The 20,007-nt window shown below is 38.3% G+C and overlaps 1 protein-coding gene across 18 annotated transcripts in view; it reads left to right on the forward strand.

Annotated features, from left to right (window-relative positions):
- Positions 1–20,007, forward strand: part of EPS15 (epidermal growth factor receptor pathway substrate 15) — a 161,989-nt gene that overhangs the window by 29,910 nt on the left and 112,072 nt on the right. For all 18 annotated transcript variants that reach the window (XM_054554884.2, XM_002810828.5, XM_054554869.2 and 15 more), the window contains exons 2-4: positions 7,854–7,895; positions 16,905–16,994; positions 18,128–18,175. In XM_054554884.2, coding sequence (XP_054410859.1) covers positions 7,854–7,895; positions 16,905–16,994; positions 18,128–18,175 — 180 coding nt within the window. The remainder of the gene's footprint in view (positions 1–7,853; positions 7,896–16,904; positions 16,995–18,127; positions 18,176–20,007) is intronic.

Raw genomic sequence — 20,007 nt, forward strand, 5'->3', positions numbered from 1 at the left:
AATCTCAAGTAACAATCCAAGTGGGGTAAGTGGTGTAGAGTGCTGTAGGAGCTTCATGATGGTGTCAGGGACTCAGGCTTTTTTTCTCCTGTTGCTGTGTTTTTCTCAACCATGTTTTCCGTCGCAATCCAAGATAGCTTCTCTAGATTCTGTCACTATATCTGTATTCTAGCCAGCTACAAGAAGGGTTAGGAGTCAGAAGGCATTTCCTTTCTCTTTAGATGCACATCCTTGGAGTTGGACACATTTCTTTTATCATTCCATTGATGAATAACTGTAATTGCAAGAGAGGTTGGGAAATGTAGGTTTTAGGTAGGTGTCTGTATGTAAAGCTTAGGGGTACTATTACTAAAGAAAGAAGAGGAGAGGCTGGGTGTAGTGGCTCATGCCTGTAATTCCAGTTACTTGGGAAGATTGCTTAAGCTCAGAGGTTTGAGGCAGCAGTGTGATTGTATCACTGCACTTCAGCCAGGACTGAGTGGGATCCTGTCTCAAAACCAACCAGATCAGGAAACAGGCTTTTCAAGGAGGTAAAATAAGCTACTAAAGATCATATACCTAAGAAGTAGTAGAATGGGCTTTGAATATACGCCTATCTGATACCAAAGTCTGAGTTGTTTTTTTTTTTTTTTTTTTTTTACAAAACTTTATTGGCTTTCTAGCATCTCTTGTTTACAGGTACTTTACATTTTTCAGACTAGTAAGAAATAGCAATGGACTCTTTCAAAAGAATTCTGACATTTATGAATATTTAACTTTGTGACAGCTGGTAAGAATTTATGATATAGGTAATGAATATATAATTGCTTTTAAATTGTAATAACAGAATTGTAAAAGGTCAGATTTTGATTTTGACAGTTGGAGTTAAAGTTTTCCTTTAGAAATTAATTTGTTTGTTAAAAATTCACATGCAGTTTTGTATACTGATCACATTTGGGGATTTTTATATTTTTCTCCAGATTGAAAATAGCCTTATTGTTTCATTCTTATTATATAATTAGGATGTGTTTATTCTCAAAGAGTTTCCAGAGACTGCAGAGTAGTATGAAGAAGAATGTAAAAATCATTTATGATCTTGCTATCCAGAGATAATCATTGTTACCATTTAATAAGCTATGCCTCACAATTTTTTTCCTCTGTTCATTCATTATATGTGATTTTTTTTCCCCGCCTAAAAAGTGATCATGTTCATAGTCCGACAATATCAACAAAAGCCAATTTTACTGAGATACACCAGAAACACTCTTTGGTCATCTTGCTTGATGAGTGACTTGGCACTTTGGATGGCTTTTTCCATTCTCACTTAGCTGTATCACATCAATGTAGTTATCAGCACAGGGTGTACTTTAGAACACTTTGGTGAGCTAATATCTTCTCCTATGTGTTTAGGTAGTAACCAATGAACCTGTAATGTGAGGATTATTAAGGTACAGTTTGGAGATCAGGATTTCTTACTGTGTATGAGGTTTTTTTTTTCCTGTATTCAAAAAATCCAATTAAAATTAACTTTTTATTATTGAGGGAACATATTTAATTTTTTGTCTTTAGCAAAGTATTTATACTGTTGTCATTACTAAGTAGATGACTATATAATTTTTCATTCAAACTGGTACATTTTTGAGAATGAAAGGGGGTACTACAAATATTTAAAATTCTATATATTTTAGGAATATTTACTTTTTTCAACCATTAAAATAGTTTTTATTGCATTGGTAGATCAATAAAATAGCTCCATTTAAAGTCTTTTTTCAAAAACAATTTCTAAAACATTTTGTTATACATTATAACAAAGTTTTTACATGGACTTCAGTTGAATATTTAAAAACAAACTATTTTTGGTAATAACTATATTTTTATCAGTTTCTCGGTCAAATCTGTCACTAATATTGTGTCACTGATACTTTTCTGAATAATATGGTTTTACTAGTTTTAATTTTTTCATAAAATTGCATTATTTTGCTGAGTTACATTTTATACTTGTGGTTGTTAACTTCTACAGTTGATGCTTCACTATAACCAATAATGTTTTTAGTTGCTAACATACTTTATATGTGCTGCTGTACCCAGTTAGCTCAGGAAAAATTTTGCTAGATGGAGAATATTCTTAATTCTAATTTTTTTCTTATTGAAAATTATAGGCTGGGCGCGGTGGCTCATGCCTGTAATCCCAGCACTTTCGGAGGCCGAGGCAGGTGGATCACCTGAGGTCAGGAGTTCAAGACTAGCCTGGCCAACGTGATGAAGCCCCCGTCTCTACTAAAAATACAAAAAAAAAAAAAAAAAATTAGCCAGGTGTGGTGGCAGGTGCCTGTAACCCCAGCTACTCGGGAGGCTGAGGGAGGAGAATCACTTGAACAAGGGAGGCAGAGGTTGCAGTGAGTGGAGATCATGCTACTGTACTCCAGCCTGGGTAACAAGAGCAAAACTCTGTCTCAAAAAAGAAAAAAAAGAAAAGAAAATTATAAATATATCAGTCCCAGTATTTTCACAGGCAGTGTCCTTTTGCCTGTATTAAAGGTAATCTCTGTTTTTACTTTTCATTTTTTATAGAGACAGGATCTCGCTATATTGTCCAATCTAGTCACAAGGTACTCTCTTTGATACAAATAAGTTGTCCCTATTTATGATTATTTTACATGTTCCACCAGATTTAAGTGTTGCAAAATTGTAGGCATTCTCTAATTTTTCTTTCTTTTTTTTTTTTTTTTTTTTTTTGAGATGCAGTCTCGCTCCTGTAGCCCAGGCTAGAGTGCAATGGCGCAGTCTCAGCTCACTGCAACCTCTGCCTCCTGGCTTAAAGCAATTCTCCTGCCTCAGCTTCCCTACTAGCTGGGATTACAGGTGCCTGCCACCATGTCCAGCTATTTTTTTTTTTTTTTTTTTTTTTGTATTTTTAGTAGAGACGAGGTGTTGCCATATTGGCCAGGCTGGTCTCGAACTCCTGACCTCAGGTGATCCACCTGCCTTGTCCTCCCAAAGTGTTGAGATTACAGGCATAAGCCACTGTGCCCAGCCTGTAATTTTCTTTCATCTACTTAAAAATAGACTCGACTGTGCATGATGGCTCACACCTGTAATCCCAGCACTTTGGGAGGCTGAGGCAGGTGGATCACCTGAGGTCAGTAGTTCAAGACCAACCTGGCCAACATGGCGAAACCCCGTCTCTACTAAAAATACAAAAATTAGCTGGTTGCGATGGCGGGCACCTGTAATCCCAGCTACTTGGGAGGGTGAGGCACGAGAATCGCTTGAACCTGGGAGGCAGAGGTTGCAGTGGGCTGGGCAGAGGTTGCAGTGGACTGAGATAGCGCCATTGCACTCCAGCCTGGGCAACAAGAGCGAACTCCATCTCAAAAAAAAGACTCTCGATGGAACTTCTAAAATTCATTCCAAAATATAATGATACAATTTCAAAATGAAATCTTGTGTACTATTTGAACTCTCATTTAATTTGTTTGGTTCTTCTTTGCTTTTGAAGGATATATTTCAGTGTCTTGGCAAACCTTGTTGATAATAATTGGTATTTGCTAAAAGCTTCAAAAGCTGAAGGTTTTCTGCAGCTTTATTCATTAAACTTGTTTTTGTTTGTTTGTTTGTTTTTTTAAGGAGATGATGTCTCACTGTGTTGCCCAGGTTGGTCATGAATTCCTGGGCTCAAGTGATCCTCCCATCCCAGCCTCCCAAATAGCTGAGACTACAGGTGTGCGCCACCATGCCCAGCTCACTAAACTTTAATTTTGATTAAAGGTTTCCAACTGATTTTGAACAGTATGCAACCAATTTCTAGAGGACTTATTTTTAAAAAGACTCACTATTGAGACATTGATTGGATTTATAAAGTAGTTTTTTGAAAGTAGTAGCCTCGGAAGTCTGACGACAGGTTGCAAGGAGAATACACATATTGTTCTGTTGCACTATTTTGTTGTATTCAGTATCAGTCTTATCCTTAAAAATTTAACAGTGGGAATATGAAAACATTTATAAATGTTGACGTTTGAAGCTGACTCATTAATAGTGATGTCACTAGAGCTCCATGATAAATAGAAACTGCCTCAGTGGTTTTCTGCAAATTGTCTGCCCATCTATTTTCTGGAGAAATGAAAATTTAGAGCTTAGTTTTTATTGGATTCAGTGATGTATTTATAGCTCATTGCTCCTGAAAAGGCTTATGAAATAATAAAATGGTTACCAAACAACAAAATAAATAAACAGTTGTAGACCTATACAATACAATAAATGACAAAACCGTCTAAGAGTTTTCAGACTATTGACTTTGCACATAGTTCATTTGCACCCAACCTGCAATTTCCCACTGACTTAGCCAGCTGGTGGCCTAGTGTGTCTTGTGGTCACTGTACATGCCACTGCACTGCCTGGCATACCAGATAACCAACAGGAGCACCAGTGTCAAATATTTCTCCTAATATTTTGCAAGACCATACAGAGTTAATTGCCCATGGTTGCTTAAGTCTGAGGATACTTTTCAGTAAGTCTATACACTCCCCTTGCAAAGAAGTTGTTTTGTTGAATCTGTAAAGAATCAGAACAAGAAAGATGGAATTATCACTAGTTCTCTTTCAGATTTCATCACTTGTTTATGTGGTGAAAGCACTTATAGACTACTAGCTGATAACTTGGCCAGAAACTAGATATATACAGTAGAGATACAAAATCCATTCTGGTTTTAGTGTATTTTGATATAATGATTGATAATAGTTTTTTTTAAATTTAAAATTTTATTTAATTTTTTATTTAAAAAATTTTTAAAAAATGGAGACAAGATCTCGCTATGTTGCCTAGATTGGTCTCAAACTCCTGGTTTCAAGCAGTCCTCCTGCCTCAGCCTCCCAAAGTGCTGAGATTACAGGCGCGAGCGACTACACCTGGCCCAATAATAGTTTCTTTTTAAAAATGGGAAATCGGAGACACATGTTAAGCTGAATGGGATGCTGGGACAATGATGGTAAATCAAGATTTTCCTGGGCATACCAGGGCATGTGGGAAGCAACATAGAGCTGGGAGTGGGACACCTAAGTCCTGACTCTGACTTTTTTGTTAAGAGACAGGGTCTCACTCTGTTGCCCAGGCTAGAGTGCAGTGGCACAATCACAGGTCACTGTAGCTTTGACCTCCGTGGCTCAACCAATCCTCCTGCTTCAGCCTCCTGAGTAGCTGGAACTATAGATGCATGCCACCATGCCCGGCTAATTTTTGCATTTTTGGTGGAGATGGTGTTTCTCTACATTGCCCAGGCTGATCTCAAACTCCTAGATTGAAGCAATCCTCCCCCAATAGCTTCCCAAATTCCCTCCTGGGATTACAGGCGTGAACCACCACAGCCGTCTGACTCTGCTTTTTTTTTTTTTTAGATGGAGTCTTGCTCTTTTGCTAGGCTGGAGTGCAGTGGCGTGACTTCAGCTCACTGCAACCTCTACCTCCCGGGTTCAAGCAATTCCCCTGCCTCAGCCTTCCACATAGCTGGGATTATAGGCATGCACACTCCACCATGTCCAGCTAATTTTTTGTGTTTTAGTAGAGACGGGCTTTCACCATGTTGGTTCAAGATGGTCTCAATCTCCTGACCTCGTGATCCGCCCGCCTTGGCCTCCCAAAGTGCTGGGGTTACAGGCACGTGCCACCGTGCCTGGCTGACTCTGCCTTTTAAAAGCCTGTACAGGTAACCTCTCTGAGACTGGATGTATTAGGGTTCTCCAGAAAAACTGAACCAGTAGGAGACACACACACACACACACACACACACACACACTTGCGGTCTTGAGTTCGAATATATATGTATGTACGTGTATGTCATACCTGTGATAAAGTTTAGTTTATAAATTAGGCACAGTAAGATTAACAATAACTAATAGTGAAATAGTACAATTATAACAATATGCTGTAATAAAATTTATGTGAATGTGGTTTCTCTCTCTCTCAACATATCTTATTGTACTATACTCATCCTTTTTTTGATCTGTCAGCCTGATAACTGAGTCGGCTACTAAGTGACTAATGGGCAGGTACCATATACAGAGTAGATGTCCTGGACAAAGGGATTCACGTCCTGGGTGGGATGACATGAGATTTCATCATGCTGCTTGGAATGGTGTACAATTTAAAAGTTATGAATGTTTATTTCTGGAATTTTTCATTTAATACTTTCTGATGGCGATCAACTGAGGGTAACTAAAACTGTGGAAAGTGAAACTGTGGATAAGGGGGAACTACTGTGTGTGTGTGTACACATTTTATATATTTTTAAAATTATTCTTTCCTTCTCCCTCGCCCACTTAATAAGTCCTGTCAAATCTATGTTACAAACTTTTTTTCAAGCCATACCCTTCTCTTCTGCCATTGTCAGTGTTCAGCTCCTCAACCAGACCATTAAAATTACTTCCTAAGGCCGGGTGTGGTGGCTCATGCTTGTAATCCCAGCACTTTGGGAAGCCACAGTGGGTGGATCACTTGAGATCAGGAGTTCGAGACCAGCCTAGACAACATGGCGAAACCCCATCTCTACTAAAAATACAAAAATTAGCCAGGCGTGGTGGTGCACCTCTGTAATGCCAGCTGCTTGGGAGGATGAGGCAGGAGAATCGCTTGAACCTGGGAGGCGGAGGTTGCAGTGAGCCTAGATCGTGCCATGCCACCGTACTCCAGCCTGGGCGACTTCATTTTTTTTTACTCTACAATGGCAGATGAAACCCTTCATAAGTTGTCTCCTACAAAACTTTATAATCTTATCTCCCTATCCCTCTTATCGTTCAGAACTTCTTGCTGTTCTTTTTAGACATAACTGAGTTTTCTGTTGATCGCATGCCTTTGTGCATACTGCTATCTCTGTGTAGAATCACCCTCTCCCTATCTTCCCCATACCTCAAGTTCCTGCTCTGATGTCACCCATGAAGCCTTCCTGGATTCCCATCCTGATCCCAGAACACTCTTACACATTCGTGTGGAGGCAAACTTGATCCTTCAAACCTTTTTTTTCTTTTTTGAGACAGGGTCTCATTCTGTCACCCAGACTCAAGTACAGTCACATAGTCACAGCTCACCGCAGCCTCAACTGCCTGGGCTGAGGCAATTCTCCCCCCCTCAGCCTCCCAAGTAGCTGGGACTACAGGCATGTGCCACCACACCTGGCCAATTTTTAAATTATTTGTAAAGGCGAGGTCTCACTGTGATGCCCAGGCTGGTCTCAAACTCTTGGGTTCAAGCAATCCTCCTGCCTCAGCCTCCCAGAGTGCTGGGATTACTGGTGTGAGCCACTGCACTCAGTTGATCCTTCAAACATTGAATTTCAGATGAGTTTGTTCATAAGCTGACCAAGGAACTCTTTGAACTGTAGTGTGAATTTAATGGAACTGCCTTTCTGCAAGCAGTTTATATCTGATGACATCACTATCTTTCTGTATGTCAGTTTGTATATTCATTTAATTGTTTTATTGAAGTGGTTTTTGAAATGTATTCATAGGTACTTTGGGTACTTGGGTAGAGGATGAATTCTTGGGGATTTGGGCCTCTCAACTGGCTTTAGTGAAAGCATTTCATTCTTAATTTGTTACATATTGGGTTTCTGGGTAAAATATTAGATGAAGAGAAGTTTTGATGTCAAAAACAAAATTTAAGATTCTTGTTTCATTTCTTGTCTACCTGATTCTTAGTAACCCATGTGACTATCTTTATCTATTCTCTGTCTCACGCCCCCCAAGAACAAACAAAACCTAACCCCTGAAATCAAGGATATTTTATCTTATTCATCTTTGTTTCTCAAATATCTGTTGAATGAATGCCAAATATGTTAATAGAAGTTAATGAATAGCATCTAATTTTTATTAATTTGTTTATTTCAGTTATCAAGTGGGAATCCTGTATATGAAAAATACTATAGACAGGTAAGATTTTTGTTTCATTGTTTGCCTGGATTGAACATCAAATGTACTGTCAACTCTTGATTGTATGCCTGTAGATTACCAGCTAGCTCGATAAATTTGGTGTGTCTTGTTTTCAACATCTTGTTTACAGCCTCCTACTTTGAGTACTTAATGCATTTGACAATCCCAGAGAAATGAAGGAAAGATAATTAAGTCCAAGTACTTAGTTGTCTTAAATAACTATGTTGAAAATTTATACATTTGATAAATTTATTCAGATATAAATATTCCAAATTCTTAAGACAAATACAAATAACTTCTATGTTGTTTTTAAGACTATTAAAGTATAATTTTCACAAAGTGAAAAACATGACTTTTATACAAATACATAATGAGCATGTATCACAGATTTTATTCAACTCATTAATTACTGGTTAATTAGTACAGAAATACAGCCTCTGGTCAGATATAAAAATGGGAATATGGCCGGGTGCGGTGGCTCACACCTGTAATCCCAGCACTTTGGGAGGCCGAGGCGGGCAGATTACCTGAGGTCAGGAGTTCAAGACCAGGCTGGCCAACATGGTGAAACCCTGTCTCTACTAAAATACAAAATTAGCTGGGTTTGGTGGTGCACGCCTATAATCCCACCTACTCGGGAGGCTAAGGCAGGAGAATCACTTGAACCTGGGAGGCGAGGTTACAGTGAGCCGAGATCGTGCCATTGCACTCCAGCCTGTGCAAAAAGAGTGAAACTCCATCTCAAAAAACAAAAAAAATGGGAATATGAGTTACAGAGATTTACATACTTCACCAGACAATATTCATTTGTGTTGGTATGGACAGGAGTCACTTGCATTGCTATCAGTTTCTATTAATCTCTACCTCTACGTAGTCTAGACAGAAGAAAGTCATCAAGGGTGCATACCATAGATCAGACGATAATTTCTTGAAGGTGTAGACAATCTTATTTGCCCATTTTCAAGTGTCAGATTATTTTTTCTAACAGTCTCCCTACCTTATGATTATGATCACAGAAAAGGCTGGTTATTTTTGGCCTGGCTATTTACATAGTTGCAGCAAGTATTAATTAAACATTATAGGCCTCTTTGGTTTTGACTTGCAAATCAGGAGCTATAAACTATATAGCAACGTCTAAGGTCAGAGAATAATTTCTGCCTGAAAAATATCAAGAATCTCAGACTGTACTTTTTAATTCCCCTGTTATATTTGTTCTATCTCAAGGCTGTGCTCCAAACCTTAGAAATTCTCTCCACCATATTTCACCTTCACTACATATAAATATGAGTGAATTTATCTCATCTTGAGGTTTCCCAGATTTGCTAAGGTTCCTAGCCTGCTGGTAAGTGACCTTACTTGACTACCTGTGAGGCTGGGATCTTGTAAACGAGGTAGCAGCCCAGTTTTCTTGGGAGATCTTTGTGATGTTGGTGCCACATATAGTCAGTACTTGTTCTTTAATCTTTGTTTTGTTTGAATAAAAGAAGTCATTCTCAAATAATGGCCTTGTTTTACACAATTGGCTTATCCAGTTACATCCTGATAAGAAGAAAAACAAATTGCTATTGAACCCATGTAATAACTATATTGCTATAAAGAGTAAAAACATTCCATACAAGTATTTGTTTTTGAATTCTGAAGAGTCAGTGAGAATCAGATACTATTGATGGGGAGAAACCAGAGAAGAAAAGCTGAAAATTCTAAAAATCAGAGCACCTCTTCTCCTCCAAAGGAACACAGCTCCTCGCCAGCAATGGAACAAAGCTGGATGGAGAATGACTTTGACAAGTTGACAGAAGTAGGCTTCAGACAATCAGTAATAAGAAACTTCTCCGAGCTAAAGGAGGATGTTCGAACCCATTGCAAAGAAGCTAAAAACCTTGAAAAAAGATTAGACGAATGGCTAATTAGAATAAACAGCGTAGAGAAGACCTTAAATGACCAGATGGAGCTGAAAACCATGGCACAAGAACTACGTGATGCATGCATAAGCTTCAGTAGCCAATTCGATCAAGTGGAAGAAAGGGTATCAGTGGTTGAAGCTCAAATGAATGAAATGAAGCGAGAAGCAAAGTTTAGAGAAAAAAGAGTAAAAAGAAACAAACAAAGCCTCCAAGAAATATGGGACTATGTAAAAAGACCAAATCTACGTCTGATTGGTATACCTGAAAGTGACGGGGAGAATGGAACCAAGTTGGAAAACACTCTTCGGGATATTATCCAGGAGAACTTACCCAACCTAGCAAGGCAGGCCAACATTCAAATTCAGGAAATACAGAGAACGCCACAAAGATACTCCTCGAGAAGAGCAACTCCAAGACACATAATTGTCAGATTCACCAAAGTTGAAATAAAGGGAAAAATGTTGAGCAGCCAGAGAGAAAGGTCACGTTACCCACAAAGGGAAGCCCATCAGACTAACAGCGGATCTCTTGGCAGAAACTCTGCCAGCCAGAAGAGAGTGGGGGCCAGTGTTCAACATTCTTAAAGAAAAGAATTTTCAACCCAGAATTTCATATCCAGCCAAACTAAGCTTCATAAGTGAAGGAGAAATAAAATCCTTTATAGACAAGCAAATGCTGAGAGATTTTGTCACCACCAGGCCTGCCCTAAAAGAGCTCCTGAAGGAAGCACTAAACATGGAAAGGAACAACCGGTACCAGCCACTGCAAAAACACGCCAAATTGTAAAGACCATCGATGCTAGGAAGAAACTGCATCAACTAACAAGCAAAATAACCAGCAAGCATCATAATGACAGGATCAAATTCACATATCACACCAGTTAGAATGGCAATCATTAAAAAGTCAGGAAACAACAGGTGCTGGAGAGGATGTGGAGAAATAGGAACACTTTTACACTGTTGGTGGGACTGTAAACTAATTCAACCCTTGTGGAAGTCAGTGTGGCGATTCCTCAGGGATCTAGAACTAGAAATTCCATTTGACCCAGCCATCCCATTACTGGGTATATACCCAAAGGACTATAAATCATGCTGCTATAAAGACACATGCACACGTATGTTTATTGCAGCATTATTCACAATAGCAAAGACTTGGAACCAACCCAAATGTCCAACAATGATAGACTGGATTAAGAAAATGTGGCACATATACACCATGGAATACTATGCAGCCATAAAAAATGATGAGTTCATGTCCTTTGTAGGGACATGGATGAAATTGGAAATCATCATTCTCAGTAAACTATCGCAAGAACAAAAAACCAAACACTGCATATTCTCACTCATAGGTGGGAATTGAACAATGAGAACACATGGACACAGGAAGGGGAACATCACACTTCGGGGACTGTTGTGGGTTGGGGGGAGGGGGGAGGGATAGCATTGGGAGATATACCTAATGCTAGATGACGAGTTGGTGGGTGCAGCGCACCAGCATGGCACATGTATACATATGTAACTTACCTGCACGTTGCGCACATGTACCATAGAGCCTAAAGTATAATAATAATAATAATAATAATAAAATAAAACAACAAAAACAACAACAACAAAAAACAATATTAACCTTAAACGTAAAGGCTAAATGCTCCAATTAAAAGACACAGACTGGCAAATTGGATAAAGAGTCAAGACCCGTCAGTGTGCTGTATTCAGGAAACCCATCTCACGTGCAGAGACACACATAGGCTCAAAATAAAGGGATGGAGGAAGATCTACCAAGCAAATGGAAAACAAAAAAAGGCAGGGGTTGCAGTCCTAGTCTCTGATAAAACAGTCTTTAAACCAACAAAGATCAAAAGAGACAAAGAAGGCCATTACATAATGGTAAAGGGATCAGTTCAACAAGAAGAGCTAACTATCCTAAGTATATATGCACCCAATACAGGAGCACCCAGATTCATAAAGCAAGTCCTTAGAGACCTACAAAGAGACTTAGACTCCTACACAATAATAATGGGAGACTTTAACACCCCACTGTTAACATTAGACAGATCAACAAGACAGAAAGTTAACAAGGATATCCAGGAATTTAACTCAGCTCTGCACCAAGCGGACCTAATAGACATCTACAGAACTCTCCACCCCAAATCAACAGAATATACATTATTTTCAGCACCACACCACACCTATTCCAAAATTGACCACATAGTTGGAAGTAAAGCACTCCTCAGCAAATGTAAAAGAACAGAAATTATAACAAACTGTCTCTCAGACCACAGTGCAATCAAACTAGAACTCAGGATTAAGAAACTCACTCAAAACTGCTCAACTACATGGAAACTGAACAACCTGCTCTTGAATGACTACTGGGTACATAACGAAATGAAGGCAGAAGTAAAGATGTTCTTTGAAACCAACGAGAACAAAGACACAACATACCAGAACCTCTGGGACACATTCAAAGCAGTGTGTAGAGGGAAATTTATAGCACTAAATGCCCACAAGAGAAAGCAGGAAAGATCTAAAATTGACACCCTAACATCACAATTAAAAGAACTAGAGAAGCAAGAGCAAACACATTCAAAAGCTAACAGAAGGCAAGAAATAACTAAGATCAGAGCAGAACTGAAGGAAATAGAGACACAAAAAACCCTTCAAAAAATCAATGAATCCAGGAGCTGGTTTTTTGAAAAGATCAACAAAATTGATAGACTGCTAGCAAGACTAATAAAGAAGCAAAGAGAGAAGAATCAAATAAATGCAATAAAAAATGATAAAGGGGATATCACCACCGATCCCACAGAAATACAAACTACCATCAGAGACTACTATAAACACCTCTACGCAAATAAACTAGAAAATCTAGAAGAAATGGATAAATTCCTGGACGCTACACCCTCCCAAGACTAAACCAGGAAGAAGTTGAATCTCTGAATAGACCAATAACAGGCTCTGAAATTGAGGCAGTAATTGATAGCTTACCAACCAAAAAAAGTCCAGGACCAGACGGATTCACAGCCGAATTCTACCAGAGGTACGAGGAGGAGCTGGTACCATTCTTTCTGAAACTATTCCAATCAATAGAAAAAGAGGGAATCCTCCCTAACTCATTTTATGAGGCCAGCCTCATCCTGATACCAAAGCCTGGCAGAGACACAACAAAAAAAGAGAATTTTAGACCAGTATCTCTGATGAACATTGATGCAAAAATCCTCAATAAAATACTGGCAAACCGAATCCAGCAGCACATCAAAAAGCTTATCCACCGTGATCAAATGGGCTTCATCCCTGGGATGCAAGGCTGGTTCAACATATGCAATCAATAAACGTAATCCAGCATATAAACAGAACCAACGAGAAATAACTAAGATCAGAGCAGTACTGAAGAAAATAGAGACACAAAAAACCCTTCAAAAAATCAATGAATCCAGGAGCTGGTTTTTTGAAAAGATCAACAAAATTGATAGACTGCTAGCAAGACTAATAAAGAAGAAAAGAGAGAAGAATCAAATAGACGCAATAAAAAATGATAAAGGGGATATCACCACCGATCCCACAGAAATACAAAATACCATCAGAGACTACTATAAACACCTCTATGCAAATAAACTAGAAAATCTAGAAGAAATGGATAAATTCCTCGACACATACACCCTCCCAAGAGGGTGAAGGGCCTCTTCAAGGAGAACTATAAGCCACTGCTCAGCGAAATAAAAGAGGACACAAACAAATTGAAGAACATTCCATACTCATGGATAGGAAGAATCAATATCATGAAAATGGCCATACTGCCCAAGGTAATTTAGATTCAGTGCCATCCCCATCAAGCTACCAATGACTTTCTTCACAGAATTGGAAAAAAACTACTTTAAAGTTCATATGGAACCAAAAAAGAGCCCACATTGCCAAGACAATCCTAAGCAAAAAGAACAAAGCTGGAGGCATCACACTACCTGACTTCAAATATACTACAAGGCTACAGTAACCAAAACAGCATGGTACTGGTACCAGAACAGAGATATAGACCAATGGAACAGAACAGAGCCCTCAGAAATAATACCACACATCTACAATCATCTGATCTTTGACAAACCTGACAAAAACAAGAAATGGGGAAAGGATTCCCTATTTAATAAATGGTGCTGGGAAAACTGGCTAGCCATATGTAGAAAGCTGAAACTGGATCCCTTCCTTACACCTTATACAAAAATTAATTCAAGATGGATTAAAGACTTAAATGTTAGACCTAAAACCATAAAAACCCTAGAAGAAAACCTAGGCAATACCATTCAGGCCATAGGCATGGGCAAGAACTTCATGACTAAAACACCAAAAGCAATGGCAACAAAAATCAGAATTGACAAATGGTATCTAATTAAACTAAAGAGCTTCCGCACAGCAAAAGAAACTACAATCAGAGTGAACAGGCAACCTACAGAATGGGAGAAAATTTTTACAATCTACACATCTGACAAAGGGCTAATATCCAGAATCTACAAAGAACTTAGACAAATTTACAAGAAAAATCAAACAACTCCATCAAAAAGTAGGCGAAGGATATGAATAGACACTTCTCAAAAGAAGATATTTATGCAACCAACAGGCACGTGAAAAAATGCTTATCATCACTGGTCATCAGAGAAATGCAAATCAAAACCACAATGACATACCATCTCACACCAGTTAGAATGGCAATCATTAAAAAGTCAGGAAACAGATGCTAGAGAGGATGTGGAGAGATAGGAACACTTTTACACTGTTGGTGGGACTGTAAACTACTTCAACCATTGTGGAATTTTGTGGCGATTCCTCAAGGATCTAGAACTAGAAATACCATTTGACCCAACCATCCCATTACTGGGTATATACCCAAAGGATTATAAATCATGCTGCTATAAAGACACATGCACACATGTTTATTGCGGCACTATTCACAGTAGCAAAGACTTGGAACCAACCCAAGTGTCCATCAATGATAGACTGGATTAAGAAAATGTGGCACTTATACAACATGTAATACTGTGTAGCCATAAAGAAGGATAAGTTAATGTCCTTTGTAGGGATGTGGATGAAGCTGGAAACCATCATTCTGAGCAAACTATCACAAGGACAAAAAACCAAACACCGTGTGTTCTCACTCATAGGTGGGAATTGAACAATGAGAACACTTGGACACAGGGTGGGGAACATCACACACCGGGGCCTTTCGTGGGTTGGGCGGAGGGGGGAGGGATAGCATTAGGAGATATACCTAATGTAAATGATGAGTTAATGGGTGCAGCACACCAGCATGGCACATGTATACATATGTAACAAACCTGCATGTTGTGCACATGTACCCTAGAACTTAAAGTATAATAATAATAAAAAAAGAAAACTATTTCATTTGGTTTACAAAAGCAGAGGCTACTAAGTTGAGGGTCTCAGAAAGGGCTTATGCACATAGCTATTAGAAAATAGAACATTAAAATAATACCAACAGTATTCCAAGTAAATAACTATAATTAAATTTTCCACAACAGTTCATTCTGTCCTGTGTAATTCTTGTTCAGCTGAATCTCGGATTAGAAGTCTGCTTTTATGAAGTACATCTTCTTTCAGACTGAAAAGAGTCCTGGAAATCCTGACTTCATCTACCAATATGGTCTGAAAGTAGTGTGATGTCAGCTGAGAAGTCTTTATCCAAAAATCCACTTTTTGAAATGTTAATAATTCAGACTATGTATGTCTTATAGATACAGACTATATCAAAAGTATAGTCATTTTCATGAGGCTCTAAGACTCTGTTGAAGATATATCAGCTTCTGGCCTATAGCTTCTGGCCTTGCCTATGGCAGAGCCTTTAGGCAAGCATCAGAATACCTCAGAAACTGCCTGTAGATGACAAAGACTAAATGTTTATATTATTAGGGTAACCAAAAGAATGGAAGATAGTAAAATTCTTAATTGGGATACAATACATGATGATTTCATAAGAGTTTGATCAGTGTTTCCCCTGAATGCTTCTATATTTAGTAGGTTATGTTGGGTATGGATATTTGTTTTCTATGCTGATCAGGAAGTAGGCAAAGAAAAGGAGTTCTGGAGAATTCTACAGGCAGGTTTCCCAATCCTTATACTTCCTCTTATTCCAAATTTGAAGGATTAGGCCATGTTTTTCTTTTTTGCTGAGTGCATGATTTTTCCCATGTTGTACCACTTGAAAGAAAGGTTTTCCCTTTTGCGTCTTTGCTAGGATTGGACTCTCTAGAATGCTTTGTACAGTATATGTTTACAGTAAACTTAATCTTTTAACTAAACTGGAAAAACATATCTCACAAATATACTAGTATCCTGTTACCTTTCCCATGACTTTTTAAAATGTACTTTTCATTTTTACAAATGGAACTTCAGGAAATCTTTACAAAAATGAGTCTTTTTTTCCCTGTTTTTTTGTTGTTGTTTTTGTTGTTTGTTTTTTTTCTGTTCTTGTGACCTCATTCTGTCTTAAAGGAAAGTCCCTGGTCAGTTAAAATGACATGTTCCCTAATATGTTTTAGGAACTTAACAGCTTTAAAAAGGTGTCTTCAAGTTTATTATGGAATCACTGCTGGTTTTAGAGCTGCTATTGCTTTGATTTGTTTTAAAGTGCTGCAGTTCCTAAGAGTAGGTATAAAAGCGAAAGTTGATGACTGAAAGATGTTTCAAGAGGCACGTAACATGTGCAGCTATTCCCATTTGTCAAAAGACCTCTGTAGGAAATGCTGCCCCTTTCTTCCTAGTGCCATTTAATTGGAATTTAAATGACAGCTATAGAAGATATGTGTTGATGTTACAACCCCACGAATTTGCTTTGACATCCTCTGAGCTTCACTTTTCTCATTTGTATGGTAGGGCATGATTAAAAAAAAAAAAAAAAAAAAAACACTTTGTAAATTGCCAGTGCTGTCTAGATAGTACTACTCATATGTCTGTCCACATATTCTTTGGCCCGTGGTAGTCAAAGGATTCTCATTCCTTTCTTGCAAAAGCCAGATCCCAAATCACAGGGATGGAAGGCAGGTAAAGGGTGATAATTTTGCCTTTGTATTTTGTTGTCAACTTATGGATTTGTATCTTTTCAGGTTGATACAGGCAATACTGGAAGGGTGTTGGCTTCTGATGCTGCTGCTTTCCTGAAAAAATCAGGGCTTCCAGACTTGATACTTGGAAAGGTAGTATTCGTTCATTATAACTGGATTATAAGTTTGTAAGGGATATGTACTATAGATGAACTGGATGCAAATTTAGAAAGATGCTATCAAGAAATTTAGAAGTTAGAACCGAGTCATAGAAGCCATTTTAATAATAGGATGAAGGGAATTTGTAGTGTAGTGATTTACCCTCTGGAAAAGTAAGGTGTTTTTCAGATTTTTAGAAACAAACTACTTTTTAATAGGATAAAATGAGGAAGTAATAAGTACATTTGGTGGGGAGAAACAGTGAAGACTGGGAATCTTGCCACACACTCAAAGACTTGGCTCTATCTCTACTTCCTCTGTTATAACTGTCTCTGTTTAATGTGTGGTGAATAGACTGGGGGATGAGAGGCTTTTTAAAAAGAGCACAAAGAGGTGGAAAGCCCCTCCCCTGTCTACTCCTTATACGTGATATTGATATATATTCAAAATCCTGAAAAATAATCACTATTAATAATTTAATTATTCACAAATAAACATTAATCATCTCAACTTGCACATAGAAAAGAATATCTTAAGGATCCAAAATCAAGAATAGTATGTACGTTCTAGTAGAAAGAGCATTGGTCTCAGAGTTAGAACTTGGATTAATGAAAGAGGCATGTGACTGGAAGTTAGAACTTAGGCTTCACTTCTTTCCCTGGTGCCTTGAATGTTCTTGAGCTAAGTCACTTACCCTCATTGGGCCTTAGTATCTTTGTGAAGGGTTGCACTAAATCAGGGGTGCCCAATCTTTTGGCTTCCAGGGGCCACATTGAAAGAAGAAGAATTGTCTTGGGCCACACATAAAATACATTAATACTAATGATAGCTGATGAGCAAAAAAAAAAAAAAAAATTCATAAAAGAACCCTCATAATTTCTTAAAGAAAGTTTATGGATTTGTGTTGGGCCACGTTCAAAGCTGTCCTGGGCTGCATGTGGCCTGTGGGCTGCAAGTTGGGCAAGTTTGCACTAAATGATCTTTAAGGGTTCTTTCCACTCTTAATTCTATGATTCTTAGATCTGATTACCAGAGAGCCTGAGGTTGTAAATAGCAGAGATTTAATTTATCATTCAGATGACTTTTGTTTAAAATATACATTGATATTTTTTCCCCCTAAATTTCAGATTTGGGATTTAGCCGACACAGATGGCAAAGGTATCCTGAACAAACAAGTAAGTTTCAGATATTCATATGAATTTTTTTTGAGTGATTCAAAATAAAAAATAGCCAGCAGGGTTTTCTTGTATTTTGAAGCCAAGAATTGTTTTTTACCAACATTAGAGTTTTGCCTAGGGCAAGCGTGTAACAATGAAAGTATTTCCAATCGCTAGATGTTAATATAAGTCTTAACAGTTAGTGTGAGTTTGGTGACATTGTTCTCCTGGAGTTTATTTTTCTGTCTTTCAGAGAGACTTTGCTCTTTAATTAATTTTCCTAGTTACATAGGGTTATAAGTAAAAGTGAATGTTATTAAGTAAGTGTTAAGATGGTATTGTCTAGTAGATTTGAAGATTTGAAAGAAACTCTTCGTTAATCACGTGTGAGATGTTAGTATTCTGGTCTAGATCTTACTCCTGATATATAAACCAAAAAATGATTTACAAACCAGAAGTAAATTCTTGACCAGAATACATAAAAGTGATTATGGCCAAGGGTGTTGAACACCATCAGTGTACTCTGAAGTTCTGATTGTTGGGGATGGATTTCAGAGTTGTGTAAGGATTGAATTCCAAGTTTGCTGAGTGCCACTACTCAAAGTTAGGCTTCCTCCCCACCCCCGGCATAGCTGAAGCAGGATCAAAGCCAGATATTGGAGAAATTTGATGAGAGGGTCAGAATATCCAGTCTTTTAATTAAGATTTCAGGGCTAGATTGTAGTCCCTGTTCAAGTCTCTGGGTAGAAGGGCTACTTTGGTGTATTGGAGGCATAGGAAAACAAAATTCATATGGGCCCACCTAGGTGCCATGTAGTCAGTCAGCAAATATTTGTTGAGTACCTATGATGAGCCAGGCTTTAGAAATACAGAGGTTAACATGATAGATGTGGTCACTGTCTTAAGGTTTTACAGTGTAATAAATTTTTTACTTATAATTCTTAGATTTTGGATATTGAGTTTGAGTTGCCTTAGTACTTCCAGGTGGCTGGATTTATGAGTCTGCAGTTAAACTTTGAAGTTCCATTGGAAGCATGGTTTTTTTTTTTTTTTTTTTTTTGAGACAGAGCCTTGCTCTGTTACCCAGGCTGGAGTACAGTGGCGTGATCTTGGCTCACTGCAACCTCTGCCTCTGGGATTCAAGCAATTCTCCCATCTCAGCCTCTGGAGTAGCTGGGGTTACAGGCGTATGCCTCTGCAACTGGCTAGTTTTTTTGTATTTTTAGTAGAGACGGGGTTTCACTATATTGGCCAGGCTGGTCTTGAACTCCTGACCTCGAGTGATCCACCCACCTCGGCCTCCCAAAGTGCTGGGATTACAGGCGTGAGCCACCGTGCCTGGCCCAGATTTTTAAGTTAGCATGTGAATGAAAGAAAAGAAACCAATACTTAATGAATTTCCATGTGACAAAAATGACACTAGGAACTTTGCTCCTGCAGCATGGTTTTTATTTTGTTGCTCATAATACATTGCAAGGTAGGTATTAGCCCCGCTTTTATGCAAGGGTTTTAACTTGCCCATGGCCTCACAACTATAAGTAGCAGAACTAGAATTTAATGCAGAATTATTTCACTTCATAGCCCATCCATACTGTGGTAATAGACTTGATTACCTAAGAGTAATTGAATCTCAAATAGAGCGAGAAAAGAAAGAGGGCCATGTTAGAATACTTGGAATACTAGCAGTTAGGGAAGACATTGACTCCAACAGAAGAGACTTAAAAGGTCAGAAGAGAACTAGGAGGGTTTTGTGAAGCTGTTTGGTGGAGGAGAGCTTCCAGGAAGATACTTTCCCAGGCTGCAAAAAGAATAAGCAGTATGAGGCTTTTTTTTTTTAAGGCTATTCTATT

The sequence above is a fragment of the Pongo abelii genome, chromosome 1 (assembly GCF_028885655.2).
Source record: "Pongo abelii isolate AG06213 chromosome 1, NHGRI_mPonAbe1-v2.0_pri, whole genome shotgun sequence".
In the NCBI taxonomy this organism is placed as follows: domain Eukaryota; kingdom Metazoa; phylum Chordata; class Mammalia; order Primates; family Hominidae; genus Pongo; species Pongo abelii.